The 24863-nt window shown below is 47.1% G+C and overlaps 10 protein-coding genes and 1 non-coding gene; 6 read left to right on the top strand and 5 right to left on the bottom strand.

The window, feature by feature from the left end:
* Positions 1-110: 110 nt before the first annotated feature.
* Positions 111-1585, top strand: CNAG_05123 (hypothetical protein). XM_012193123.1 has 6 exons: positions 111-422; positions 480-549; positions 597-649; positions 711-799; positions 861-893; positions 949-1585. The coding sequence occupies exons 1-6, from the start codon at positions 199-201 to the stop codon at positions 1362-1364; spliced, it is 885 nt and encodes a 294-aa protein (XP_012048513.1). The 5' UTR covers positions 111-198; the 3' UTR covers positions 1365-1585.
* CNAG_05122 (homoserine O-acetyltransferase) lies at positions 1479-3462 on the bottom strand. XM_012193336.1 has 4 exons: positions 3163-3462; positions 2935-3108; positions 2183-2885; positions 1479-2134 (listed from the first exon to the last, which is right to left on the bottom strand). The coding sequence occupies exons 1-4, from the start codon at positions 3384-3386 to the stop codon at positions 1649-1651; spliced, it is 1587 nt and encodes a 528-aa protein (XP_012048726.1). The 5' UTR covers positions 3387-3462; the 3' UTR covers positions 1479-1648.
* A 144-nt stretch (positions 3463-3606) lies between these two features.
* CNAG_05121 (hypothetical protein) lies at positions 3607-7018 on the bottom strand (the record flags this gene model as incomplete). XM_012193122.1 has 3 exons in its annotated part: positions 3607-6372; positions 6434-6782; positions 6839-7018. The coding sequence occupies 3 exons, from the start codon at positions 7016-7018 to the stop codon at positions 3662-3664; spliced, it is 3240 nt and encodes a 1079-aa protein (XP_012048512.1). The 3' UTR covers positions 3607-3661.
* A 129-nt stretch (positions 7019-7147) lies between these two features.
* On the top strand, positions 7148-9863 carry CNAG_05120 (nicotinate phosphoribosyltransferase). XM_012193335.1 has 10 exons: positions 7148-7294; positions 7351-7477; positions 7530-7772; positions 7819-7875; positions 7930-8123; positions 8177-8303; positions 8358-8687; positions 8740-8885; positions 8939-9566; positions 9636-9863. The coding sequence occupies exons 1-9, from the start codon at positions 7220-7222 to the stop codon at positions 8999-9001; spliced, it is 1362 nt and encodes a 453-aa protein (XP_012048725.1). The 5' UTR covers positions 7148-7219; the 3' UTR covers positions 9002-9566; positions 9636-9863.
* Positions 9864-11199: 1336 nt separating this feature from the next.
* CNAG_05119 (GabA permease) lies at positions 11200-13570 on the top strand (the record flags this gene model as incomplete). The annotated part of the gene is made up of 14 exons (XM_012193334.1): positions 11200-11476; positions 11526-11578; positions 11636-11670; positions 11708-11792; positions 11846-11998; positions 12040-12130; positions 12320-12399; positions 12445-12512; positions 12564-12607; positions 12661-12787; positions 12840-13064; positions 13122-13237; positions 13290-13341; positions 13401-13570. The coding sequence occupies exons 1-14, from the start codon at positions 11210-11212 to the stop codon at positions 13568-13570; spliced, it is 1566 nt and encodes a 521-aa protein (XP_012048724.1). The 5' UTR covers positions 11200-11209.
* On the bottom strand, positions 13543-14976 carry CNAG_05118 (hypothetical protein). XM_012193333.1 has 6 exons: positions 14691-14976; positions 14437-14632; positions 14229-14378; positions 14114-14175; positions 13939-14056; positions 13543-13885 (listed from the first exon to the last, which is right to left on the bottom strand). The coding sequence occupies exons 1-6, from the start codon at positions 14844-14846 to the stop codon at positions 13857-13859; spliced, it is 711 nt and encodes a 236-aa protein (XP_012048723.1). The 5' UTR covers positions 14847-14976; the 3' UTR covers positions 13543-13856.
* A 75-nt stretch (positions 14977-15051) lies between these two features.
* CNAG_05117 (hypothetical protein) lies at positions 15052-17747 on the bottom strand. XM_012193121.1 has 13 exons: positions 17534-17747; positions 17364-17469; positions 17228-17257; positions 17081-17167; positions 16907-17022; positions 16656-16845; positions 16434-16593; positions 16259-16370; positions 16134-16210; positions 15926-16075; positions 15702-15875; positions 15436-15650; positions 15052-15375 (listed from the first exon to the last, which is right to left on the bottom strand). Exons 1-13 carry the CDS (start codon positions 17586-17588, stop codon positions 15267-15269), a joined length of 1581 nt encoding a protein of 526 aa, XP_012048511.1. The 5' UTR covers positions 17589-17747; the 3' UTR covers positions 15052-15266.
* Positions 17748-18120: 373 nt separating this feature from the next.
* On the top strand, positions 18121-20484 carry CNAG_05116 (DNA polymerase mu subunit; the record flags this gene model as incomplete). XM_012193120.1 has 11 exons in its annotated part: positions 18121-18396; positions 18450-18794; positions 18849-18941; positions 19000-19009; positions 19063-19136; positions 19199-19500; positions 19557-19649; positions 19705-19838; positions 19896-20097; positions 20171-20188; positions 20250-20484. The coding sequence occupies 11 exons, from the start codon at positions 18121-18123 to the stop codon at positions 20383-20385; spliced, it is 1683 nt and encodes a 560-aa protein (XP_012048510.1). The 3' UTR covers positions 20386-20484.
* A 344-nt stretch (positions 20485-20828) lies between these two features.
* CNAG_12369 lies at positions 20829-21585 on the top strand. The gene is made up of 2 exons (XR_001045628.1): positions 20829-21358; positions 21422-21585. It is a non-coding gene; the product is annotated as a hypothetical RNA (non-coding RNA).
* A 132-nt stretch (positions 21586-21717) lies between these two features.
* Positions 21718-23754, top strand: CNAG_05115 (sarcosine oxidase). XM_012193119.1 has 9 exons: positions 21718-21886; positions 21951-22058; positions 22126-22136; positions 22191-22291; positions 22342-22711; positions 22771-22850; positions 22910-22973; positions 23035-23288; positions 23347-23754. The coding sequence occupies exons 1-9, from the start codon at positions 21844-21846 to the stop codon at positions 23681-23683; spliced, it is 1368 nt and encodes a 455-aa protein (XP_012048509.1). The 5' UTR covers positions 21718-21843; the 3' UTR covers positions 23684-23754.
* Positions 23755-23887: 133 nt separating this feature from the next.
* CNAG_05114 (peroxisomal copper amine oxidase) overlaps positions 23888-24863 on the bottom strand; it is a 3245-nt gene continuing 2269 nt past the window's right edge. Inside the window, exons 9-14 of the mRNA XM_012193118.1 lie at positions 24781-24863; positions 24655-24731; positions 24453-24597; positions 24303-24397; positions 24113-24242; positions 23888-24057 (exon numbers count right to left, since the gene is read on the bottom strand). The exon at positions 24781-24863 is cut by the window's right edge and continues 173 nt beyond it. Coding sequence (XP_012048508.1) covers positions 24041-24057; positions 24113-24242; positions 24303-24397; positions 24453-24597; positions 24655-24731; positions 24781-24863 — 547 coding nt within the window. The 3' untranslated portion in view covers positions 23888-24040. The remainder of the gene's footprint in view (positions 24058-24112; positions 24243-24302; positions 24398-24452; positions 24598-24654; positions 24732-24780) is intronic.

The raw sequence follows: 24863 nt of genomic DNA, 5'->3' as shown, positions 1-24863 counted from the left end.
GTGACGTTGACGGTGGATCCAAAGTGGGGGTAGGAATAATTTACGCCAGCGCTCCATAAGTTGGTTAGTCACCTCACATCCGACTTGTTGATCCATTTGTCGCCCGCTACGCGGGCGCGAGTCTTCGTTATTACCTCCCGGACCGTCCACTTTCTACGTGTGTTTTTCATTTTCGGTTATATTTTTGAGAAGAGTATAATGGAGCAACACGAGATGAAAGCAGCCTCAGACTCAGACTACAGGGAGAAGCTGAGCCAGACACAGCTAGAGGCCCAACGGGCAGGTCCGACACAACACTCCACAACTACCTCGCGCGACCTGCGTTTCATCGACCATTATCTGGACGATGGAGAGAGAGCTTTGGGTCATGTGCGAGGAAGGTTTCAAAGTATTGTTAGTAGAGTAGAGGAACTTTTCGGCATGTGAGTACCCGCTCCTTATGTTCCGACTGTGTTGCCTAACCGACGTGTCTGATTTAGTCTGTACGGTGCGACCAAGCCATACAGTGACCAGGTGGTAGCTGTGGCAGAGCAGAACCCCATATTATTTGTAAGACCTAACTCTCTTTCAAGTGTTTCTCTAATCGTTATCGGCAGACTTTTGCGTCTATATGGATTGCTTTCAGCGCGATACCAATTATTATCTTCACGTAGGTTGGACGATCTCAAGCCAACAGAAACCAACATATCAATTTGATTGCAATTTTCTAGTGGTGTGGTAGTCTTTTGCACTGTCACAATATTTTCCATTGCCACATTTTTCATTTGTGCAGCAATTATTGGCATCTTACTACTTACATGTGAGTCGGAGATAATGGATATAATATTCAGTAGCGAAGGGTTGACTTCCGATACTTACAGTCTTTGCGGTGATTGGTACCGTGGTAATCGCCTGTACGCTTTTCTAATCTTTTGGATGGCTTGCGTTTTAACTGACAGACTCCTCAAGCGGCTGTCCTCATCCCTACTCTGGCTATCACTACCATCTTATCAACTCTCACATTGTCCTTCCTACTTGGTTTATTTGTCTTTCATCGACTATACCTCCATTTGTCCTCCGCGACATCTGATGAATGGAGCCTTGAAACTGTCGGAGAAGGATTCAAAGGATGGGCTGAAGAAGTCGGAGAAAGAGTAGGATTAAACGGACCAGAGACAGTTGTGCTCAAACAGAGTCCAGACGATGGTGACGGAAGAGCAAAAATAACTGATGAGAAAAACAATTTCAGTGGCGATGCAACTTCGACGACCGCCGCTTCAGATAGCGAACAGACCGGCAATATCAAAGATGAAAAGGCGAATATCAGGGAATCTCAGCATGCTCACTTCCAGCACCCTGGAAAAGACACCACAAAAACACGATAATCGTCTTTTACGAAACGCAGCATCCACTTAGCTTAATTATATTGATACACATACAAAAGGCAGATGCCACTTAGTTAGGAAATAAAAGCATTCAGAACATCATAGCGAGTAACGCACACGACGGTAATGATGATTCATGATGTGTCCTCTGTTGGAGAGATGATATATGTATGTTTTTAGTAGTACAGTAGTTGGGTACTGTACTCTTGCAGTCCCTTTATACAATTGATTTGAAGCCAGTTCTATATCATAAAATCCCAATCACTCGCCACTGACCAAAAAAATTACCACCTCGTAACATCTGCCTCAGCCTCGCCGAATACGCTTTCCTTCTTGATGCCAAATCCTTCTTCTCCCTGTACATATTCTTCAGGATTGATCACTCGTCTCTCGTAGAACTCGGGCATCTTCCTCTTCAGCCATCCTTCAACCCAACCGTTAATGGCTTCAAATTCCAATAAGAAGCCGTCATGTCCGTCGGGCGAAGGAATGACGACAAGCTCCGCATCCGGGATCCCAGCTGCAAGCTCGCGTTGTTCGGAAGTGGTAAACAAGCCGTCGGACTCAATACCGATGACCAAAGCCGGAGGTTCAAGAGAAAGAGCGTGGATCAAACGGGCATTGAGCTCTTCTTCTGTTGCGTCGGGGGACGAGGGAAGACCAGAAGAGAGTGAGGACAGAGAAGTGTCACGGGAAGGAGCGGACAGATCGTGTGTGTCGAGTTTACGAGTGATGTGGATGTAACAGTTGGCATCAAATCGACCAGTAAACTGCGATAATGTCAACGGTGCTTGCATATTCCAATTAAAAAGTCTCACCTTGTCTCCCTGGTAGCGAAGATAGCTCTGCGCAGAAAAGATTTTGGGCGGTGCTTCTCCGCCAGTTCCAATTTTATTCCCGTTTGCCTTCACGTCTTGAGTCTTTACAACCTCAGCCTGGGCTGCATCACCCTCTCTATGAGCAGGGCCTTCGCTCCCGCTACGAGAGATCGGCCTTGCACCAGCACTTCTGTGCCCGTCGTTATGCTCTCTCCACGCTCTCCAGCTAGGGGACTTGGCAGCGAGATCGCTTTCACTCGGCACACTAGGGTCGGTTGTCTCTTGACCACCCATAATTCGCACACCACCCTTGGGCACTGATGATTTACCGCCGCCGGCACGTCGGCCAAATCGGCTTTCAAAGCTGTCTCTACTCCTGTAGGTCAACAAAGCCGCCATTCTAGCCGCAGCCAAACCCCTGGCTGGCTGTCGCGCCAGGTCAACTTTGCCTCCTTCCTCCTCAATTTCGTAATAGTAACCGTCTTTGTAGTCTGGATCGGAATATATGGATTGACGCTGTGCTTCTCCCCAAGAGATGCACCAAGCTGAGTGACGAGCTGAAGTCGCAAGGGGGATAATGGCTCTGACAAAACCAGGAGGGGTATTGAGCGGGTATTCAAGAACAGTCATACCACCCATAGATCCACCAACGACAGCTGCCACAGATCTCACACCAAGAGATTTGAGAATTATGTAATGCAATCTGTCATTTTTGTCAGTACCCAGCGAACTAATATGTAGATATGGCATACCGAACATCATCCTTGACGCTACTTCCGGGCATCTCGGGACCAAAAGGTTTGCCAGTCTCGGGGTTGGTAGTGACACTGGAGATAGTGCCGTAGGGTGAACCAATAACGTTTCCGCAGAAGATGAAAAATCTTGTCGGGTCAAACGCCTTGTTGAGACCAAGCAACGGTCCCCACCTATAAGGTGACAATTAGCCCTCATTGCTTCGCAAAGCGAACAGAGTAACGTACCAATCTTCTACATCAGCACTACCCGTCAAAGCATGACAGATAACTAAACAGTTGTCGGCTTTTTCATTAAGTTTACCCCAGGTCTTGTATGCCACTGGAACATTATTAAGAGTAACACCTGACTCTAGGGTGAAAGAAGGGATGATAGCGATTTGCTGAGAGATGAGAGAGGCATATGGATTTGTGTCTGGATTTTTTTGAGGTGTGGGTGTGTTGTCCGACATCCTGGAGATGCAGAGGGAAGAAGAATGACCTGAAGACGAGTCAATTCTGGGTTTTGTAGGACGATGGAACCTCAACGACAAACTACCATTGCATCGATTTTTGACTCGTTCGTCGGTGTCTAAACGGCTTCGGCCATCGCCGATATTACTCGCCACTTTGAACTTGAATACGTAATGTCAGTGGCCAAACCCGTGGCTCCTTCAAACGACGATCTACAGTGATACTGGACAATGCCGCAGCTATGCATGATGGATGCAGGTCGTTACCACAACAATTACAATGCTACACCATTCTTTCGCCTCTCAGCTACAAGTCGTCTTCTTTCTCTTCTCGCTTCCAATGCTCTAAGGCCAATCCCCCTTCCTCTGCCAACAATCGCCCTCTTCCCCATCCTAGCTCTTCTTCCTCCAACTCCTTCCTGATTTCGTCCTTCTGACACGACTCCAGACCACGCATTTTCTAGTCTTCCTCTAGTTGGTGCTCCTAATCTATTCCACTTTTTCAAGGCTGGAGGTCTCGCTAACCCATCCTCCCTGATCATTTGCTCTGCGAGTTGTACGATCTCGTTCATGTCCTGTTGCTGTTCCTTGTCCAATCCCTTTAGCAGTTGTTTTCGGGCATACAGTTTGATACCCTTGGCAATCTTCCTCCCCGCCACGCCTAACGCTTTCCCATTGGCTTCCATGACTCTCAGTGCGCCCCTCAAATCCCCATCGGATCGCAACGCCTGGGCAACGACAACCACCGCTTTCTCATCAAGCCTGACGCCTAAACGTCGCAAATCGGTGTAATATAGTTGAGCCGCCTCTTTGTATTTTCCAGCAAATGAATACGCTTGGATCATGGCAGTAACCGCCGACAAGTCTAATCCTTCGCCGTCCTTCCCGCCCAAAGACCTGATACGTTCATAAGCCTTCCTAGCGTGCCGAGGTTTGCGCCTCTTGCCCCAACCCGTAAGGATTACCATCAACATATCTTTGGTCGTATTGATCCCGATCTGAGAAGCAAGGATCAACAGATCCTGGACCTCGTACATGTGACCCGCATCGGCATAACCCTGCATCAACGCAACAATGTGGCGGTGATCAGGATTGAAACCCCGAGCAATGAGGGCATTCCATACAATACGGGCTGATGGTACACCGGAGATGTCGGTGCTGGTCATTGCGTCATAGCGGAGCCTATTGGCCAGGGAGCGAGAAGTGGAACGGGAATCAATAGATTCGAGAGATTCAATGATACCCGATAGTGCAGAATAGAGAGGAGGTGAAAGAACAAGCCCAGCAGTGGGATGGAAGGTGTCCTCGCTATGAGAGGGGAAAAATTTGGTAGATGACACTTCTTTGTTGCGTGTGCGAGCAGACGATGACACAGCGTCAGCAAGAATGGAGTCGAGGAGAGACTGACTTGGTGGAAGGGTTGGAGTGGATTCCATGATGCGAGAGACGAGGGTAGCGAGATCGTAAGGAGAATGTTGCAAAGCCGATCGAGAGAAGTCAACGATGGTTTTGAGGGTAAGATTATTTGGCTTGATGCCAAAGGAATGGATAAGAGACATGGCGACCTCAAGACCCGGGATACCACGTTCACGTGATAGCGCACCCAGGACGAAATTCATGGCGTTAATGTCCGGTTTGACTCCGTGGGGTAGTTTCCATTCGCTACCAGTAGACGGAGCATCTGGAAGCGCTGATTGTAGAACAGCCAAAGCATCGTCAGACTTGCCTTGTCCAAACAATGCTCTGAGCAAGGTCGTCACTGCCTCGTCGTCCACAACCTCTGATCTGGTGCACATCTTATCCCAAATCCTCTTGACCTCTTTCAAATCACCTTTCCTGCTGGCAACCATGAACAAAAGGCTCCCAGTCTTCGATGTAGGTGGCACATTTCCGCCGCCTTCAATGCCCCATTCCGTCAGATTGAATTTTTGCAGAAGCTCCTCTGCTTTTACAATCTCATTTGCGTCAAGTCTCAGACGAATGAGAGCATGTAATAACCTAGCTTCCAGAGGCAGATCAAGCCTTTCAATATCGTCCAAGACCTTAATCTCCAGATCCTTATCTCGGCCTAGACTTCTGTATCCCCACAAAATCGCCAACTGCTGACTAGCATAATCTACTCCTCCCGTCACGTTTGCCTCTTTAGCGATGGCTCTCGCTGTGGGCAGATCCCCCATATGTAAGAAAGCTTGAACAAGGTTGTTCATCGCATTCACGGAAGGCTCCAAATCGAGTACGTCGTGCAACTCAAAAATCCTTGGCACTTTTGAGCTTTGATGGATGCCAAAATGAGCTTGCATGTAGAATGCAATGAGCTCGGAAGTGAAATACCGATGCGGGAAAGTTTCGGGTGAAAAAAGCTCAACGATAACCTGCCACTCACGGGCTGCTGCGAGATCTTGTGCAATGCCTTCGAAAGGTAGGATTGGAGGATTGGAGTCGGTAGCTAGTTGTTCGCGGAGCCGTTCCTGGAATATGATTTTTGCTACGCGAGGGCACTTGAGCCGATAACATAAGGTTAGGAGGCTCCTCAAAATTTTACCCCTAAGATATCTACCCATAAAAGGATCGGAGCTGTTTTTGCACGAGGGAAGGGCGTAGATAATTGCACGGAGGACCCGAATGGCTTTGGCACAATCTTCAGGATTTATGCGAAGAAGGACATTGGGGATATCGCGGGTCACTTTCGTGACACCCCATATAAGCGCTCGCACCTCCGCATGGCGAATGGTCAGAAGATCGGCATGAGGAAGTTTGGAAAGAGTGAGGAGAGCAAGTAGGGGATGTGACGGGATGAGACCACGAAACGTTTCGAGAGGAGGCAGAGGTGAAGGGGGAAGTTGGGAGGGATCATAGCTTTGAAGCCACGAGTCCAACCACTCGGATGGAGGCTCCTTTGGTAAAGGATGTAAAGAGAAATCGTCATGCACGTCGAGGTCTGGTTGGAAAGATTTTAATTTGTTCGCAGATAAGGGCCCAATAGGATCTATACCAGTGATCATATATGTTAGCTCGTATCAATGAAAAAGACGTTCGAATACACTTACCGGACCCTGCAGGACCGGACAGCTTTCCCCTCGACTGTTGATTGGAGTATCGGCCAGTATCGTCATCCTCCGCGATTGCCCAGGCTGCAGCTGCAACACCCGAGCTCATTGATCTCCCCTTGGATCCTTGCATGGGCGCTGTAGACTGATGTCTTGTACCCGAACGTGACAGACCAGCAGCATCTGTATGTGTTGGCCTAGACGCAATAGCGCGAAGAAATGCTTGTCGTGATGACTCTGCTGGTAGCGCAGGAGATGCAGATAAAGAGGCAATAGAAGCAACAGATGACAAGCGCCTACTATAGGCCTGGCGAGTGGTAGGAAGCATGGAGCGAGTCGTATTTACTGACTGCCAAAACAAGCGTCAGGGACCAATCAAAGTGTAGAGAAAGAGAGGCTATTCACCGTGATCTCGACGTCCACTAGAGGATTTTCGAGTAGGGAAAGTTGCGGAATTCTTATGAAGTAGGTTATACTTGCTTCCAGGAGAGTTGGAGATAACCTGGAAGAAGTAAACGAAGGTGGGAGGGATTTTTTAGTTTCTGAAAAGTGGTCAAAAGGAAATGTGTGCGGCGAGAGCGACATTTCACGACGCGGACCAAGGTTTCGGGTTTGTGAAGCGGAGTAATTGGCATCTCCGTTTAACGGTGATGGCCGCCTCTCCTTGTTCTTCTCTGCAGCCAGACGACGAGTCTCGCACACCAAGAACGGAGTCGGGAACAGAGTATTAAACAGCTTCATGATATCCCTCTTTACAACAACAGCAATATACGCTTGCTTAGCACCATGCCGGACAGCCTACATCTACCCATAGACGATGTTCATGTTCCCTTCAGTATCCTCGATACTGACCTTTACAAGGTGTGTCCTCCCACTGCTGCCAGTGCGCCCGCTCATACAACACGATCTCCACCCAGCTTACAATGCAAAATGCCGTCCTCCACCACTTTAGTGACGCGCATGTGGTCATAAAATTTACCAACAGGAGTCCTCAAATGCTCTTCTCGAAGGAATGTTTTGACTGGGTACAACAGCGAGTGAATGGTAAGCTTATCAGGCTGACTTTTACACTTCATCTTAGCTGATTCGATCATAGACCTTTCGAAGCTCAAGTTGGCTCCAGAAGAGCGTAAAGAGCTTTCTAAGGCTTGTCCTTATTTCTCAGAGTCATACCTAGATTATCTCTCGAACATGCAACTCGACCCCGTCAAACAAGTAAAGCTCACTTTCATTTCCCAGGGCTCCAACGAGAAAGGAGAAGAGATGGGTGAGATTGGATGTGTCATCGAAGGGCCTTGGAAGGATACTATATTATACGAAGTTCCTATTATGGCTATCTGTAAGTTGAAGCGATAATTCCGATGTCCCTACTGACATCTTCACAGTGAGTGAAGGATATTTCAAGTTTGTGGACACCGACTGGGATTACGACGGCCAGTTTGGTAAATTGAGCCTTGCGTCCATGTGCATTCCAATACAGCTAACATTCCACATAGAACGGGCCAAGAAGAAGGCTTTAGATCTCTTGAACCCTTCTGCCCCCACGACGTCATTATCATTCTCTGAATTCGGTACGCGCCGTCGACGAAGTTTCAAGGCCCAGGATATCGTCTTGCGGGGCCTTATTGCTGGCTATGAAGAGTACAAATCCAAAGGAGGGAATCAGGGAATTTTGAGCGGCACAAGTAATGTGAGCATACGTTTGCCGATTTGTCACGCCTACCTAAGCTGACATGCATCAAGGTCTATTTGGCTTTGAAGTACGGTCTCAATCCTGTCGGCACGATTGCCCATGAATGGATCATGGCCATAGGTGCGACTTATGAATACAGAGGGGCCAATGGAAGAGCTATGGACATGTGGGAAGAGGGTAGGAACATTCCTTAAGCGTTTATTGAGTCCTACTCGCTAACGCAGGATTTAGTCTACCCTCCCGGTACCAGGTTTTCCTCGCCACTCACCATGCTCACGGACACTTACACTGCCGCGATCTTCTTTAAAGACTTTATGTCCGATCCCGCTCGTGCTCTTCGCTGGGCCGTGCTCAGGCAAGATTCTGGAGACGCATTCAAGTTTGTCGAGGATGCAAAGAAGGTGTGGAAGACTATCGAGGATAAGGCTGGTTTGAAGCGAGACATTGGGGCGAATGGCGAGGAAGAAGTTGCAAAAGGAAAGAAGGTTATTTTCAGTGACGGTTTAGATGTGGAGAAAGCCATCAAGTTGCAACAAGGATGTGACAAGATTGGCATGGCGGGTGAGTTCACGAATCGACTTGACAAGTGCGTTCACTGACAGTGTTATTAAAGCATCATTCGGTATCGGTACAGACTTGACCAATGATTTCCGTAAGGCCTCAGATCCCAGTCAAAAATCCAAAGCTTTGAATATGGTCATCAAACTCAACAAAATCAATGGAAAGGATTGTATCAAGTTGTCAGATGACAAGGGGAAGGTGCGTTTTACTATGATGTACACTATTATAGTACCTGACCAACCTCTCTATAGCATACTGGTTCGCTTGAAGAGGTTAGAAAAGCTCAACAAGAGCTGGGCATTGAGAAGAACTAGAGATAACGACAACATGAAATATTTTATGGTACGCGTAATTAATCAATTGTAGATTTGGCGTTGTGATTCGGCGGTGACTACAATATATGAACGGCCGGGTCCGAGAGCACGAACTTATTCGTCACCGTACAAACTCTGGTCATGAGGATAATGGGAAAAGAAGATAGGTCATGGACCGTTGTATGCGCAAGACAAGTATTATATACTCTGAGTTACTCTCGTGCCGAAGTCAATCTCTAGGGACGCACTCATTCCTGCAGCCCCTTTGTCCACGTGGTATGAACCAACACTACGTGGCCTTTAACGTGTTACAGCCTCCATAGGAGTAAGTAACCTTTCAGCTACTCTCCGAAACTCAAAGGATGGAACTCTGTCAATATACAAGAGATTATTGCATCTCGGTTCGCCGCATCGCCTCTCAGGTCTATAATAGATGACAAGAGCTAATATAAACAATGCTTTCCTCATCTGAAGACTGACTATTCAAATAAGCTTACCTATTAATGATCACTTACGCCCCAAAGACCTTTAATGTCCAGCGACTTTCAAGCTTATGTCGACAGAAGTGAGTTACAACTTCCATTCTTTCCCCAAACACCATCGTCCAATTGCCAGAATCTAAATCGACAAGCAGCATTTCGTCCCATGGTCTATCTGCTACCCCTGTTACTCGCGACTTGACCAACATGCCAGCGAAAACAATGAAAAGATTTGAAACGCCACCCCAATGGACAGAAGCCAGGTTGCGTATTAAGATCGAAACGGCGAGGAGGGCAGAACTGAGGAGACATGGGTTAGCCTGAATGCTTTTTGCCTCCCAGATTTGCGATACGAATTATGTGATCTTCTTCTTGATATTTTATTGTAGGAACTGAATGATATAAGTGATAATGATAATGGTGTCTGAATAACAAATCGAACAAATTGGCAAATGCCCCCAGGATATGTAAGGCTGAGTAATAGGAGACAGGTAGTCTGCATCGGTAGGACTGATAGACATAATGAGGGTCAAGGTACGTACGTCTAATACATTTGAGAATTGATCCTCAGTGGAGTATATAAACCTCTTTATACCCATTCGAAGATCCCCTATCTAACAACCGCGCTCTCCACTCGGTCTGTCTCCCTTTCCTTCAGCCTTCTTTTTTCTCCCTTTCGACCGACATCCTTTCTCAATGTTGCGACCTTAATTCGCTGATGGGTCCTAACACGATATAATGGGGTGCATTATCTATGTAACTGGATTAGCTGCCTACCAGGTTAAGCTGTAGGATGGATCATGTTCAAAATGTTACAGCCCTCATTCATTCAACAATACCATCTGCTCCTTCTTTTTCAGACCCTTGGCCAAGTAATCATTCGACGTCTCCACACAGCAAGACGTCATGTGAGATGCAATCTGTAAAGTCTGCAAGTGGCTGCAAGCACAGTGATAGTAGTACTTTTCGGTCATCCTCTTTCTAGTCTATTTCTGCAGCTTGATGTCCTTCCGGATTGATAACATCTAATCTGTAAAAGACGGTCGTCTTTTTCGAGCGAAGTACAAACTAATGAATCGCCGACTATCATTCCCGGTTCAACTTTTTTTGGATCTTGGATGACATAGACCCATAGCTTCTGATGCCTGAAACAAAAACAGATATCTGACTTGCAGTGTAAAATCATATATGACGGGATAGGGGCAGAAGAATGCACCTATTATTATTATTTGTGCTTTTCCTCGGCCCTCCGTCGGTAATACGGTTGCCGACTGGATGCTGTGTCATGTTTTCATTTGATAGGCAGCCATGTACCAAACCCAAGCTCCAGTTCATCTGGCATCTCTGGTAGATGAGAACTGCCGTTATCGCTCGTTATTCAGATGAATTTCCGTGATAGTGCGCTATCACATGTAAAAGCAATCTCAAGAGCTGCTGCGGGATCATAAAGGGCCGGCGCGACGGCAAGGAGCGTGCTAGATAAGGGAACAAGTCTCCAATCCGCCGCTCGGGTCTTGTTCCGGGTGAGAATAAAGGTCATCTGATTAGCCAGATCTCGGACATTCTCTCTAGTAGATAGCGCCTCGCATGGGATGACGTACTCGGCCCATCCATACTTTAACCGCTTCCATCGGCTTGAATGATGTTCACCACCGCAAAGTCTTATTAGACACTCGATTACAGAACCGTCTTCCATCTCGAGAATCGGAACGAAGGAAAGCTAGCTACAATGGGAGTCAGCGAAAGCGAGAAGACAACAAGCGTTCACCAACAACCGGTCAACAAGGTTGAGAGCTTGTCTACCCTCACACCAGGCGATCGCGATGGTGCCGCGGCAAGACTGGAAGAGATGGGTTACAAACAAGAGCTCACCAGGAATCTTGGGATGGTTTCGGTGCTTGGCTTGAGTTTCGCTATCATGGCAGTCCCGTTCGGAACGAGTACAACACTCAACATTGCATTGACAGACGGTGGGCCTGTCACTATCCTTTACGGTGTGAGTCGCTCGGTAATAAACATCGAGAACGCTGAATTGACGTGGGCAGTGGATCTTTGTGTCTTCGGTCTCCTTATGTATCGCTTCCAGTCTTGCCGAGATGTAAGTGTCTTATCAGCTACTTAGCCCTTTCTTTTGCAGTAGCTAATGCTTTCGTAGCTGCTCTGTTTTTCCTACTTCTGGGGGTGTTTATTGTAAGCAACATATCGGATGACTCTTGCTAACATTAAGATTGGTCTGCTATGCTGTCTACCGAAAAGTACAGCTCATTTGCGAGCTATTTGACAGGCTGGTTGGGAACTGTTGGAAACTGGACGTGAGCGTTGCATCATGAACAGATGCATGATAAGATTACTGATAACGGCATAGTGTCACCGCTTCCATTACCTTTGGCGGAAGTCAGCTTATTCTCGCAGCTGCCACTCTCTATCATGAGGACTACGTTCCTACTGCTTGGCAAACTTGCGTTGTATACTGGGCCGCCTTATTAGTCTCTTTACTCATTAATGTTTTTTTCCACAAGTAAGCAGTCGTGTTCTATATTTGAATTCAATTGCTGACAGCGATCAAGGCACCTTGATAAGCTCAACAACATCTGCTTATGGTGGACTGGAACATCAGTCATCGTGTGAGTTTTCTTTAACTACCATTGGTGTATGTTATACTGACGTTTTTCAGCGTGAGCGTTCTTTGAAAAGAAAAACAATCTCTGGCCCAACTGACCATCTCAGATCATCGTCATTCTTCTCGCCATGGCTGACACCCGCAACTCCGGAAAATTCGCTTTCTCTCATGTACGCTATCTGATGGCTTGCATTTCTAATTTACTGATCAAGTGTGCAGTTTGACGCGCAGTATTCTGGCTGGCCTGCCGGATGGGCATGGTTCGTGGGTCTTTTACAGGGGGCTTATACCTTGACTGGGTATGTCTGACTCGAATACGGAGATGCTGTTATTGACTGGCACAGTTACGGCATGGTTGCAGCCCTTTGCGAAGAGGTCAAAGAACCTGCACGTCAAGTACCGCGGGCAATGGGTGCGTACTTTCTCATCAAAATGATTCACTATATCTGAAACTCCGTCACAGTCCTCTCCGTTGCAGCCGCTGCTGTCACTGGCCTCTTTTACCTTGTAAGTCCACGTCTTTCGCATTGGCGCTTTCAAAAGGGCTCAACGATTGGCAGCTTCCTATCAATTTTGTTCTTCCTGCAATCGAGCCACTTTTGGCCGTGGCAAGCCTTCAACCTATGCCTTTGCTTTACAAGGAAGTTACAGGGAGCGCCGGTGCCGCCCTCAGCTTGCTCTTTCTCAGTAAGTAGCCCCAAATGTATTGGAGACCCATGGTCCTGATCAAACATGTCAGTTCTCGGTATCTGGGTCTTTGCTGCCATTGGTTCATTGACTGCCGCCTCTCGCTGTACATGGGCCTTCTCCAGAGATGGCGGTATCCCCGCTTCTGGATGGTGGAAGAAGGTTGACGAGAGATTTGGTATTCCGGTCAATTCCTTGATACTGTCGGCTGTTGTCTGCGCCCTTTTGGGTTTGATCTACCTTGGTTCCTCGGCCGCCTTCAACGCCTTTACCGGTGGTGAGTTTGTATCTTCCATTAATTTAGATAATTTGTAAACGATTTTTTGAACCTCAGTCGCCACCATCTGTTTGGGCTGTTCTTACGCGTTCCCTGTGCTTTGCTCTTTATTGAGAAGAAGAGAGGCTGTTCGCAACGCTTCTTACTCACTTGGAAAGTTCGGTTACGCCGTCGTGAGTTGACACTATCATCTACTTCTAGACGACATGAGCTTATTATGTGCAGAACATCATCACGGTGGTGTGGATTACCTTTTCCATCATCCTTTTCTGCATGCGTGAGTTCCTAAACCCATTGAGAATTGACAAAATTGCTCATCTGTGTTTCCCATATTAGCTACCGCCATCCCCGTCACTGCCGAATCTATGAATTACGCAAGTGTCGTGTTCGCGGGCTTCTCGTTCATCGCTGCCTTATGGTACGTTGTCAATGCCCGAAAGCATTACCATGGCCCCACCCTCTCAACAGTTCGAATCAGCAGTACTACGGAAATCGTTGAAGAATAATGAAGTCAAAAGAGTATCGGATTCCCATTAATGAAATACCTGCTGAAAAATGTCGCATTGATATATTTTAGGTTGTTATTTTCCCATTCGTTGTATAATAGGCAAATTAGGTTGTTTAAATATGTAGATATCGTTGTCATACATGCAGTATCACTTTATCTCGGCTCATTTGTAGGTCCGGATGTCCGGATTCTGTCCTTGTAAGGTCGGCCAAAATCGTACATTGAGTCATTATATCGTCATTATCGTCAAAGCATCCACGATGCCTAAATGCTTATCGGATGGCTTAATCTTCATAAACATCTCCACCCTCATCTGCATTACTTGTGTTAGCTGTATCCCACCACTTTCCAAGGCGATTAACTCACCATCACCACCTTCATCATCATCTCCTTCTCCGTTATCAAAGTAATTTGCGTCATAATCTTGGTGATCTGACTCATCATCATCGAAATCAAAATCCTCTTCCTCAGAGATCTCAGACTCCTAGTTAATCAAACGATTGTCAGCGAGTTATTATTATAAAACAAGCATCAAACGCACCTCCTCCACTTTATCTTCTCCTTCTTGGTCGAGATCATCCAACTTTCTCCTTTTCTTCGGCCCTAATACAATTGTCAGCAGCACATCCAGACAGCGATATGCTTTCGGTACTCACTACCCTTGAGTTTATCTGTTTGTCCATCAAAGTACGCCGACCATAGGGATGGGGGAAACATGGATTGATCCATCCGGAGGGCTACAGGGTCCAGTTTGGATGGGCCTGAGGGAACTGGAGGGTTAAAACGATCTGAATAAGACTCGATTTCTGCAGGAACGCATATAAAGGTTAGCGTAAAAAGTATAGAGACAGATCATGAACCTACCAATCCCAACGACCTTCCTTTCCCCTGTTATCCTCCAAGGAGGGACCTGACCGGACTGTACCAATTGTACCCCCTCTTCACCCTCCGGAAGCTTGCCGGTGGAGAGAGTAGTATCAAGTGAGATCGCATGAGATAAGACTAGCGTTTCATGGTCCGTCGGACCTGTAAGATATGAGATCGAGATGTTATCCAGTGGCTAGCAAATAATTTTAGTTCTAATTTACGTATCTCACAAAAAAAAAGTCATGGCGTACAGGATAAAGAGTTCCATTGGTTTGGCTTTGAGCCTTGATACGGTTGATTCCCTCCTTCCATTCTGTCTGTGAAATTTGTCCATAACCAAAGCCGACACCAGGGGGCATGCCTCCTCGACCACCTCCGCGACCACCTCGCCAGCCGCCTCTTGACATGTTCTAAGTCCGAAAGAAGTTTTACGGAAGCCTAAATGATCCGAAGCGATCAAGACGCTCAGAAGTGGGTGATGAGGCGAGAAGATCGAGATGTCAAGGAAGTAAACGGCGTGCGAATGACAGTAGCGGTGAAACGAATCCTTGCTCAAAAATCATGTTGACTTTGGCTATGGTGGGCAACAAATTTGGTTCCGTCTCACATTCCCGCCGGTCCCTGTCCTTGTTGTTACTTCTTTCGAAATAAAATATGATGCAGCATTCAACCGATAACATAGCATCCTCGATCAATCGGTCTAAAAATGTACTGTACTACTGTTGATATACCGAACCTATATGATACAAATGCTCTCCCAACGCAGATACTTGTCCCCTCAGACACATAACAAACTTGACAACATCCCACGATTTGACCTCTTCAATCTACTGACCTCTGCAGCGTTGAATTTCATCTTCAAGAGCCTTCTGTCCTTCATCTGTAAGCTTTGGGCGGCCATCTTCGTAATCGGGTTGGAAGTAGCGAGCTTGATGACTAGTGCGCACGTCTCGTATGAGCCAATGCTACTTTTGTCACCGATATACAGTCACTTACGTTTCTCCCTTGGCCTTCCTCTCAGCGGCTTTATCTCTCTGCCTTTGCTCAATCGTTTGCTTGCTCTTTGTAGCTTCTCCCCAGTTCTTGGAAATCAGATTCTCGGTAACAGACTCCCACAGCTTGCGTGATTCATGCTCGTCTTGTTCATGAAGGGGCCTTACGTCTTTGGGAATGAGAGCCAGCTGATCAAGGTCAAGCAAAACTTTCCATTCCTAGGCCGATGTCAGCGTATATTTACGGTTCTATGGTAACGTCAGACATACTTTTTGGCCTTTAAGTTTATATCTTATTTGCTTCATCCAACACCCTTCGAGGTAGCCCACGACCTTGTCAGCCGGCACTTGCTTGGCCTTTGTCCAACCCTCTTCCTCCTCATTACCAACTGTGTAGCGGTAGATGATACCGTCAACCAGAAACTTAGGCTTGCCTAACCAAGACTGTTTCCAGTAGATCAGTACCAGGACTAGAAAATCGAAAAGGGACGCACCTCTTCCTTGTAATCAAGTAGAGCCTTGAGTTTCGTTGTCGTCTTCGCACCACCTCGACAAGTAATTTGTACCACATCCGAGATGGTACCGTAATAAGAGCCCTTCAATATGCCATTGACGGCGGCAGCAGGATGGGTGATTTGGTATTCCTAATCAGTCCCAGAGTCAGTGTCGCGCTTTTAGCTCAGTCGCGTCTTCATGACCCACTTCATTTTGACCAGGACCATCACGAACAATCCTCACGAAGATACCCTTGTTAGAGGAACCGGGACCGAGTCTGACGGCTACGTGCATTCGTTAGAGATGATCCGTGGCGTACTGGTACCACCTACACATTCCAGAAACTTTAGCGGCAATCTGGTCCATGCAGTAAGCCTCGATACCCTTTTCTGGACAGTAGTAATATGCGGCGGAGATGGGAGGATGGTGGGAGACTTGCTCGCACTGAGATTAACTGTCAGCGTTCTATATTCTATTTTTAGTGACAATGATGCTGAATTGACTGACCAAGAATACTACCGTGACTTTCTCAGACTCCAAGACACCCGCATCGGGATCAGCTTCCACTTCTTTTCCTGGCCCAGGAATCACCCTGTCAACGCTCGTAGGATCGAGGGTCTTGACAGGTTGCTTCTTTGACGCCTTACTGGATGTTGAGATGATAGAACTTCACAGTTGTTAACGACTGAATTGCCAAGGGTTGCCAAGCCAAATAAAGGGATCACTGACCTGGCTTCGCTGTTGGGCTTTCCGCCATCTTCAGGCCTCAAGACAGGTGTGGTCCAGCCACTCCCACCTTGTCCACCGTAAAATGGTTCGCCGGGTAAGGGTACGTGAATGTGAGTGCGAACGACCGGTTCTTTTGTTTCATTATCGATAAGTAGAGACGGTAATCTCCAAGAGCATCGGAAATGTTCACCTGCGGAGGTTTGCGTCAGTCAACATCGATGATAACGGCGCGAAGGGGAATGTGCACTAACCGAGAGCAGAGTTGTAGGGCTTTCCTAAGCGACTCCTAATGAACTTCAGCTCCTTGCTGAAACTGAAGCGGAGAACAGCAAGCATTCTTTCCAATTCATCGTCAGAGTCGCCGACGCTGTAATCGAGGAGGAACGTGTCAGCAGGATAACAGACGCGAGGAAATCTAGGCGTACGCGGCTAGAATGTCAGCCCGGTCGGCATACTGCCAGTACTCTAGGTTCGGAATGGGTTCCAGCAATGAAGCGGGGAGAGACAATCGCCTGATAGAGCCATGGTTGTCAGCATTCCGCAATCGCAGACAAACACAAAGGCTGTCCTACAGATTTGCAACATCCTTGACACCCATGAGCCTACGAGGATTCACATCAGTATCCCTGCTACATAAACAAACGTGTGTACGGTCCGCGCTCCCCGACCACAGCCGACTAGTACAGCGGTTCCGCATTCGGCACTCACTTCCTCATAAGTCCCATGAGCACCTTCAGCTTGCTCTCCTCTCCACCACTTCCAATTTCAGGAAGAGAAGCAGGAGCACCTGTCTCATCTGTAAATTGCTTGACAGCTGTTCGGCGGTCAGCGCGGAATGGTGGTTGGCTGGCTGGCCGAAAAGGAGCGATGGGACATACTGGCATCGTCATCTGTGGGCACGTCGGGAACCTTGTCAAGTGAGGTGGTAGACATCACGGAGGACGATCTATACTTCAGGAAAGGCTGCGAGCTGAAAAAAGTTGCAAAACTTAGCCTGGAATGAGGAGGTCAAAGATAACAGTTCGTTCGACGTGCTCTTATTATCATGATTTGTTCGAGCTCCTAATCTCAGCCGAGTCCAGACAACGGAACGTGCCCATTACAAATTCACTTACCAAACATTACAATCGCTTTCCTATTTTCTAATCCCTCCTGTGATCCTTCTCGACTTGATTCTGATCCCGCTAATGGGTCCCACGGGGTTCCGGAAAATAAAAGTGTGGCATTACGTAAAAGCTCAAAGAAGAGGCCAAGTGGAGGCTGTTCATCTTCTGCCATCTTGTCGCCCGTCGTCGTCGTTATATCGGTTCGCGCTCGGTGGCCGGACAAATACATGAACGTTTCGCTCGTTTCGTTGGTTTGTCTCGTTTCGCATCACTTGTATTGGTTTACAGATAGGTATTCGGCCATTGTTATAATATCCGTTGGCTATACCACTTTCCAATTTGATTTGCTCACCACCTTAATGCCCTCCCGTCCTCCTGTTCATCCTTACACGTCCAGTTCGACTTCAACTGGAGTGCATGGCCACCACAACGCCGCCCCACATCAACTGTACAAGCTCTTCGCAAATTTGACCTTTCATATTATACCTGCCAAGCTTGAAGATGATCTTGCCCGAATTTATCAATGTATCGATGAATTGGGGGGAAAGTGTCTGGGACCGGAGGATGCTTGGGTTATAGTCACTGCCTTAAAAGGGAGGCAAAGACTGTTGAGGTCTCTGGACCAAAAATGGATGGTAAGCTCTCGCTAGTGGATGGTAATACCAGTGTTCTCACACGATAACCACAGGAGACCAAGCAAATCGTGAACGTCGGCTATATCTTCGACGCATATCAGGCATGCTTGGAACATGCTGTTTCTCCAAAAATGCCGACTCCCAAACTTCCTCTACGGAAAAATTATCTCCTACACGTCCTGTCGAAAGAACAATCCCCTACTAAGATTTCCTATAGACCGGACCCTGGGGACCCGAGTATCTCACAGCGTTCAGCGAAAAGGAGAAAGGTAAACGATGGTTATGTGGCTGCTTACAGGGGAGATATGACCCCCTTGGAAGAGGATGTGCCTCTCGAAGACATCCCGGCCTCTTGCGCTCAAAGACCATGTCCGCTAGTATGCATCAATCAAGATATCGTATGTCCCGGCCAAGCATCAGCCATGAATCGCGCTGACATTGATGGATTTTAGGTGAACGCTATCAAGCCAATATTTGAAGAGCGAGAGTTTGAAGAGGCACAGCAGAAAAACTCGAATGTTTTGAGCTACCGCAGAAGTCTAAGTGTGAGTCTTATTTGCAACGGTCGCGGCTGTCGTGGCTCCGACTGAAGATCGATGATAGATGCTCAAATGCGAGTCTAATTGTCATCAGACAAAATTCAGTATAATGACCCCGTGTGCATAGCTGTGCCGAGACGGATCACATCAGGGAAGGAAGCGCTGAGACTTCAAGGTGTGGGTGAGAAGGTCGCTACCAGAGTAAGCAATAACTTTATCGCTCCTCCGTGATTTTCCATAGATTCTCAGCTGAAACGTATTAGATCGACGAGTTCTTGCAAACAGGTGAAATAGCCGAATCGCAAGAGATCTTGGAATCACTTCGGTTCAATGCGCTCCAAATCTTTGCCTCCGTGTATACTATCGGTCATTTTCGGGCCAAAGAATTATACGAGCGGCATCACTGCCGGACGTTGGAGGACGTTAAGCGGCATTTTGCTGATATGGAGAAAGATGGCGAAGCCAAGAAGGGAAGAGATAAAGACAAAAGAAGAATGCGAGGTGGTATGAAGGAGTATGAGATAGTAGAGGAGTGGATGAAGCTGAAAAGTGAGCTAGATCAGAAGTGAGTGTAGCCTCGTGCAGAAAAGAAAGAAAGGAAATCAAGTTAAGTTGGAATAGAATCCCAAGGAAAGAGGTTGAGGAAATTGCTGCTTGCGTGCTGGACAACCTTGAGGCATTCATACCCAGTTGTGAATATACCATCTGTGGAGGGTCAGTTTCTTCAGTAACCAAAAAAGAATGTAAATGGGAACTTACTAGAAAGCAGTTATCGACGGGGCAAGACCGAGTCAAGCGATGTTGATATTGTATTTCGCCCACCCAAAGATGATCAGGATATAGGGCTCTTACGAGCACTCTACCTTCGTCTTTCAGAGCTTGGTATCATCACCCATGTCCTTCGTGAGTTCTTCCTCAATCCGCTCTAACGATGAAGCCTGTAAGGTGACAGTCGTCCAGATGTGACACATCGTGATCCCAACCAGCCAATTCGTGCCGCTGCACAAAACTTTGACAATCTAGACAAGGCTTTTGTCATTTTCAAACTGCCTGGTGAAGGAAGACTGCATAGAAGAGTGGATCTGATCAGTGCCCCCAGAGATCGGTATGCTAGTGCTGTATTAAGCTGGACAGGGAGTATGATGTTTGAAAGGGACCTTAAGTGAGTACACTGCGTTTTCTCGCCTATCACTTGGGAATGGCAACTAGCAACATATGCTTATAGCTATCTGTAGGAGATATGCGGAGAATGAGTGAGCTAGATAATTTATTTAGACTCATATCCGACGACAGCTGATGGTAGACGGGCCGTAGAACGGGTCACAAATTCCGAGCAGGCCTTATCAAGATTGCGACAGGGGAAGAGATTAATTTGGAAACAGAAAGGGAAATTTTTAATTACCTTGGTCTGAGATATATCCCTCCTGAGCTGAGGAACGCCGACGGATAACCAAGCTGCTGCGAGGGAAAGAGGTGTACCTCGACGATCCTGGTGGTCACCATCTGCTGCATCATCTTTGCCGCCGCATGGACCATTTGTCTATTCTTGCTGAATTCTAAAACATCGTACACTGTTGCAGCATGTTCTTTTTCTTGATTTATACCAATGAAATGGTGAAGCTCATGTTTGAGTTTCGGAGAAACATGGCAAAACTGGGTACACTTCCCCAATTCATTCGTTCGGGAAAATACGTATCGCGCTCTTTCTAAATGTTCGTATACCGGCGCAGTTGTACTACGATTACATCCAATGGATAACCTCAAGACTTGACAAGGGGATCGCAGTGCTAGTACCACGATCGTCGCCTGCAACCTTCTTTGCTTGCATTGTCACGTATATATATAAGCTTTCCCTTGTCTTCTGTCATCTGATGTGTAGGCGATAGGCGGATTGTGCTCGCCGCGCGGATCGCCATGCTGCGGCTGCTGCTATAATAATAGCCGATCAGCGATGATAAGATTGAAGACTGGGGACATGGCTCTTCTTTCATTCTCCTAAAGCTCATCAAAGCGAAAGAAGGGAGTAAGTCAGTATCGATGTACTTGGACGCCTTATCTTCACACCCTCCAACAAATGATTTTTGTACTTTGTAACCTCTGTATTATTACTACGAAAGCTTCTTTTTGGCTCTTCCTTGCCGTTACTGCATGCTTCGACTTGTAATCCGTCGGGTGTCCCAGGACGAGTTTTCGACAAATACAACCACACCACTGCAAGATGTACGTATGTATGTATAGGTTGTATATATACATCATAAATAGATGTAGAGAAAGAAGAACGAGAGAAGCGTCATCAGGCAGACCACACAAATATTCGACCGTCCGTTCGGACCGACTTCGTTGAGACGAAGGGACAAGCTCAGGGCACGTATCACCTGACTTCAGACTAGTGGAGAGTCCTTAAACCGGATTCTCGCCTTACAGTTAGTTCCTGCCTCCTCTTTTGAGCCCTCATATTATTATTTATCACTCAACAACTTCTACAGGCAAGAATTGGAAGTGTACATACAGCAACTGTATATTGCATGCGAGGAGAAGACCATGGTATAATCGGATTATTATCATTGGAGGTGCAATGTAACAGCGCTGTTGTGTCCAGACTCCGGAGGAGTGGGGAATTTTTGACGGTTTAAGAGCTTATGCATTTTCATGGAGGCTCCGTCAGTGGCTGTTGGCGGCATTCCCGCTTCCCAGCGCGGCAGTCGTCGCCTTATCGGTTTTACCAGGCACAACATTCGGTTGGAATTCTCATCTCATTTGGCGGCGGTTTGCCGACGAAACGTGACACTCGGCTACATATTTACATCCTTTTAAAACATACAAATCACTTCCCCTCACCGTAAACATCTCGTTATATATCTCGCTGCTCCTTGCACCCATATTCCACCAAATCATTCTCACAGCCATCATGACTTATACTGAAAAGACCAACGTCGTCATCGTCGGAGCCGGTAAGCTCTATATCACCGCAGTTGGAAAGAAAAAAAAAAGCGATGTGCTCACAATGCCTGACAGGTATCTTTGGTATGTCCAGTGCTTTGTGGATGCTTGAAACCGGAAAATACTCTGTCACCATCTTGGACAAATCTGAGGTTTTGCCTGCTCCTGACGCTGCTAGTACTGGTGAGTCATGTCTGGTTTACGAACTCAAAAAAAAAAAAACAGGAAAAGACTAACGGGTTGCTTCTAGATATCAACAAGGTATTTTCCGCTTCTATGAATCAAAAAAGAAAGGGACTGACACGAAAGGCGTAGATCATCCGAGCTGCCGACTACAAAGATCCTCTTATCGCCTCTCTTGCTCTCAATGCCGTCGAGCACTGGCGCAAGCCTGAGTGGGAAGGCACCTACCACGAGCGAGTGCTTTCTTGGCACATAAAAATCAAAGCTAATGTAGTAATTGTAGATGTGGAGTTGTTGCTCTTTCTGCCACCCACGAGAAGGAGGGTATGGATTTTGTAGAGTGTGCGTATAAGAACTGCTGCGATCTTGGCCTCGACGCTACCCTTCTTCCCGACGCGACTGCTATCAAGCCTGTCGTTGACCGGGGTAATGCTTTTCCCACTGGCTCTTTCGGCGGCAGGCAAGGTTATATTAACCCCATCGGTGGCTGGGGCGAGGCTGGTAGGGCCGTTGAGGTTGGCCTCAAGAGGGCAAAAAAGCTCGGTGCCGTTGTTAGAGCTGGCGCCGAGGTTACTGGTTTGATCAAGGACGGCAAAAACGTCAAGGGAGTCGAGTTAAAGAGCGGTGAGAAGGTTTTCGGTGATTTGGTTGTTGTGAGTGGCAATTACCATCGAGCTAGAAAGGTATTCTAGCTGACATTGACATTTTGAAGATCGCCGCGGGTGCTTGGACTCCTAAGCTCTTTGCTTCTCCTGCCGTTGCTGCTCGTCTTCCACCTATCGTGGCTACTGGGTATGTTACAGTTCCATCAACTACGATTTGTCAGGATAGATACTGATAATAGTTACTAGCCAAAGTGTTGCTATCCTGCAGCTTACTCCCGAAGAGGCTAAGAAATACGCCAAGGTCCCCGTTGTATGTCATTGCTCGCATTTCGCCAGTCATAGAATCTCCACTAATGCATACAATTCATTAGATTTTCAACCTCGATGATGGATGGTACATCTTCCCCCCCAACCCCACCGGTCTCATGAAGATGGCCATTCACAGCGCTGGTTACATCAACCCTGTCGAGGAGATTAACAACGTTTCCGTCCCTCGAACCAAGCTTACTCCTGGTGCTGAGGATGGTGCTATCCCCAAGGCCATGTTACAAGCCTTGAGAAAGGGTTTGTCTGAAGTTTATCCTGAATTGGCCAAGAAGGATTATGTTATGACCCGATTGTGTTGGTGAGTCACTTAGTCTTTGCTGATGTTTTTAGGCATGTTTGCCTGACAAAAGACCCAGGTACTGCGACACTGTTACCGGTGACTGGCTCATCGATTATCACCCCGACTATAACAATCTCTTCCTCGCTACTGGTGGATCCGGTCACGCCTTCAAATTTGCTAGCAACATTGGTCGCGAAATCCTCAGACTCATCGAGCGTGACCCTTCATCTGAATTCAAGGTTCGATTCTCTTTCAGCCCTCCCAAGGAGATGGTCGAGCCTCCGTCCGAAAAGGGCGACGTTTCTGCTGAGCGCACTCAGGTTACCGATACTGGTGCCGACGTGCGGTCTGGTATGAGAAAGCACTTGGTGATCGACGAATTGATCAGGCCCGAAGATTTGAAAGCTTATTAATTAATTTATGAAGTCAAGTAAATGTAGAACTTGTATTTTGGGCTGTATGTATTGGTGATTATCATGCTTACCTTTCTTTTACGTCTTGTGAGAAGTTTAAAGATCATTAACTTTGTCCTTGACATTGGTGTCACTTGCGCTGACGTTTCTGACAATAGGTATTTCGGTGACACAAATGGCTCCTGTTTTCGTGACAAATGATAGCGGGAATCTTTAGCTGCCTTAGACCTTCCTAACTTCCATCTTTCGGGGACCGTATACATATCACTGACAACGAAGAAGAGTTAACTAAAAAAAAAAAAAGAACCACGTAAGTATGGTTATCGCTGCGTACAACCAATCATCCGAGAAAACCATCTACTTTCCATTACAACCTGGAATCTGTTTAACGCCTGCCGAAAAATTGGGATAATCAGGATGGTAACTTACAGTTAGCTCCATCGGGAACGATAATCTTTTCTTTGCCGATGCGCACTCCTTCAACACCATTCGCCAAGGCCTCATCCGCATTTCTTGATTTCTTGTCCGCTGCGCTAGGTACATCAAGACCCGGGTTACACTAACAGGATAAGAACAAGTCAGCTAGGCTGCCATGATGGAACACATGATGAAAACTCACATCGAAGAAGCCAGAAGGCTTAAGGTGAACCCTCAGGATTTCTACAGGCATAATAGGCCAGTCCTCAGGCCTGGAGACATGAGTGACACCGAAGCCTAACATCCTTGTCAACTCTGAAGTGTTATATGCTGGAGGCAAAAGGACACTTGCAAGGCCAGAGAACAATGTCCTCATTATCAATGTTGTCGTCTCGAGCAACCCACTTGGCAAGACCAAATTCTTCACCGCCAGGGTTTTGGTTCACATGGAGTTCAGATGGATAAAGCTCGTCGCTACTGTACGGTGTGACAAACATCTGCGCGAGGTAACTTTTTAAATTTCTTTCAAGTATAGGTGAAGGATATTGACATACGTTATGCCGAGCGAAAGGAGCACGGTTATGGACAAGGGAGCCGGGCTTGGCCAAAAGGGGCGGCATGTCCTTGCAAACTACATCAAATGTCAATTACTCATTCTCTTCAAGATAAATATGGCTCACCAAGCTTGTACCCAATGCTCTCCCCTGTGCTGTAGTGCTTCTTATTCGGATTCTCAATCATCCAAGTCCTCGTCTTTGAAGCA

Source organism: Cryptococcus neoformans, chromosome 4 (assembly GCF_000149245.1).
Source record: "Cryptococcus neoformans var. grubii H99 chromosome 4, complete sequence".
NCBI lineage: Eukaryota > Fungi > Basidiomycota > Tremellomycetes > Tremellales > Cryptococcaceae > Cryptococcus > Cryptococcus neoformans.
This window is presented reverse-complemented; position numbering and strand designations above follow the sequence as displayed.

Bases quoted from the DNA above. Each gene is read 5' to 3' on its own strand.
- CNAG_05123 (XM_012193123.1), top strand. From the start codon at position 199: ATGGAGCAACACGAGATGAAAGCAGCCTCAGACTCAGACTACAGGGAG. The intron at 423-479 runs GTGAGTACCCGC...TGTCTGATTTAG, and splicing joins GTAGAGGAACTTTTCGGCAT to TCTGTACGGTGCGACCAAGC. The intron at 550-596 runs GTAAGACCTAAC...CGTTATCGGCAG, and splicing joins AGCAGAACCCCATATTATTT to ACTTTTGCGTCTATATGGAT.
- CNAG_05122 (XM_012193336.1), bottom strand. From the start codon at position 3,386: ATGTCGGACAACACACCCACACCTCAAAAAAATCCAGACACAAATCCA. The intron at 2,886-2,934 runs GTATGCCATATC...CAAAAATGACAG, and splicing joins AGCGTCAAGGATGATGTTCG to ATTGCATTACATAATTCTCA. The intron at 2,135-2,182 runs GTGAGACTTTTT...ACATTATCGCAG, and splicing joins TTCGCTACCAGGGAGACAAG to TTTACTGGTCGATTTGATGC.
- CNAG_05120 (XM_012193335.1), top strand. From the start codon at position 7,220: ATGCCGGACAGCCTACATCTACCCATAGACGATGTTCATGTTCCCTTC. The intron at 7,295-7,350 runs GTGTGTCCTCCC...ATCTCCACCCAG, and splicing joins TCGATACTGACCTTTACAAG to CTTACAATGCAAAATGCCGT. The intron at 8,124-8,176 runs GTGAGCATACGT...ACATGCATCAAG, and splicing joins TTTTGAGCGGCACAAGTAAT to GTCTATTTGGCTTTGAAGTA.
- CNAG_05118 (XM_012193333.1), bottom strand. From the start codon at position 14,846: ATGTCAAGAGGCGGCTGGCGAGGTGGTCGCGGAGGTGGTCGAGGAGGC. The intron at 14,379-14,436 runs GTAGGTTCATGA...GCGTTCCTGCAG, and splicing joins AAGGAAGGTCGTTGGGATTG to AAATCGAGTCTTATTCAGAT. The intron at 14,057-14,113 runs GTGCGTTTGATG...TTGATTAACTAG, and splicing joins GAGAAGATAAAGTGGAGGAG to GAGTCTGAGATCTCTGAGGA.
- CNAG_05117 (XM_012193121.1), bottom strand. From the start codon at position 17,588: ATGTCTACCACCTCACTTGACAAGGTTCCCGACGTGCCCACAGATGAC. The intron at 16,846-16,906 runs GTTAGTGCACAT...AAACCTCCGCAG, and splicing joins GCCCTACAACTCTGCTCTCG to GTGAACATTTCCGATGCTCT. The intron at 16,594-16,655 runs GTCAGTGATCCC...ACAACTGTGAAG, and splicing joins AAGCCCAACAGCGAAGCCAG to TTCTATCATCTCAACATCCA.
- CNAG_05115 (XM_012193119.1), top strand. From the start codon at position 21,844: ATGACTTATACTGAAAAGACCAACGTCGTCATCGTCGGAGCCG. The intron at 22,292-22,341 runs GCGAGTGCTTTC...TAGTAATTGTAG, and splicing joins TGGGAAGGCACCTACCACGA to ATGTGGAGTTGTTGCTCTTT. The intron at 22,974-23,034 runs GTATGTCATTGC...ACAATTCATTAG, and splicing joins AATACGCCAAGGTCCCCGTT to ATTTTCAACCTCGATGATGG.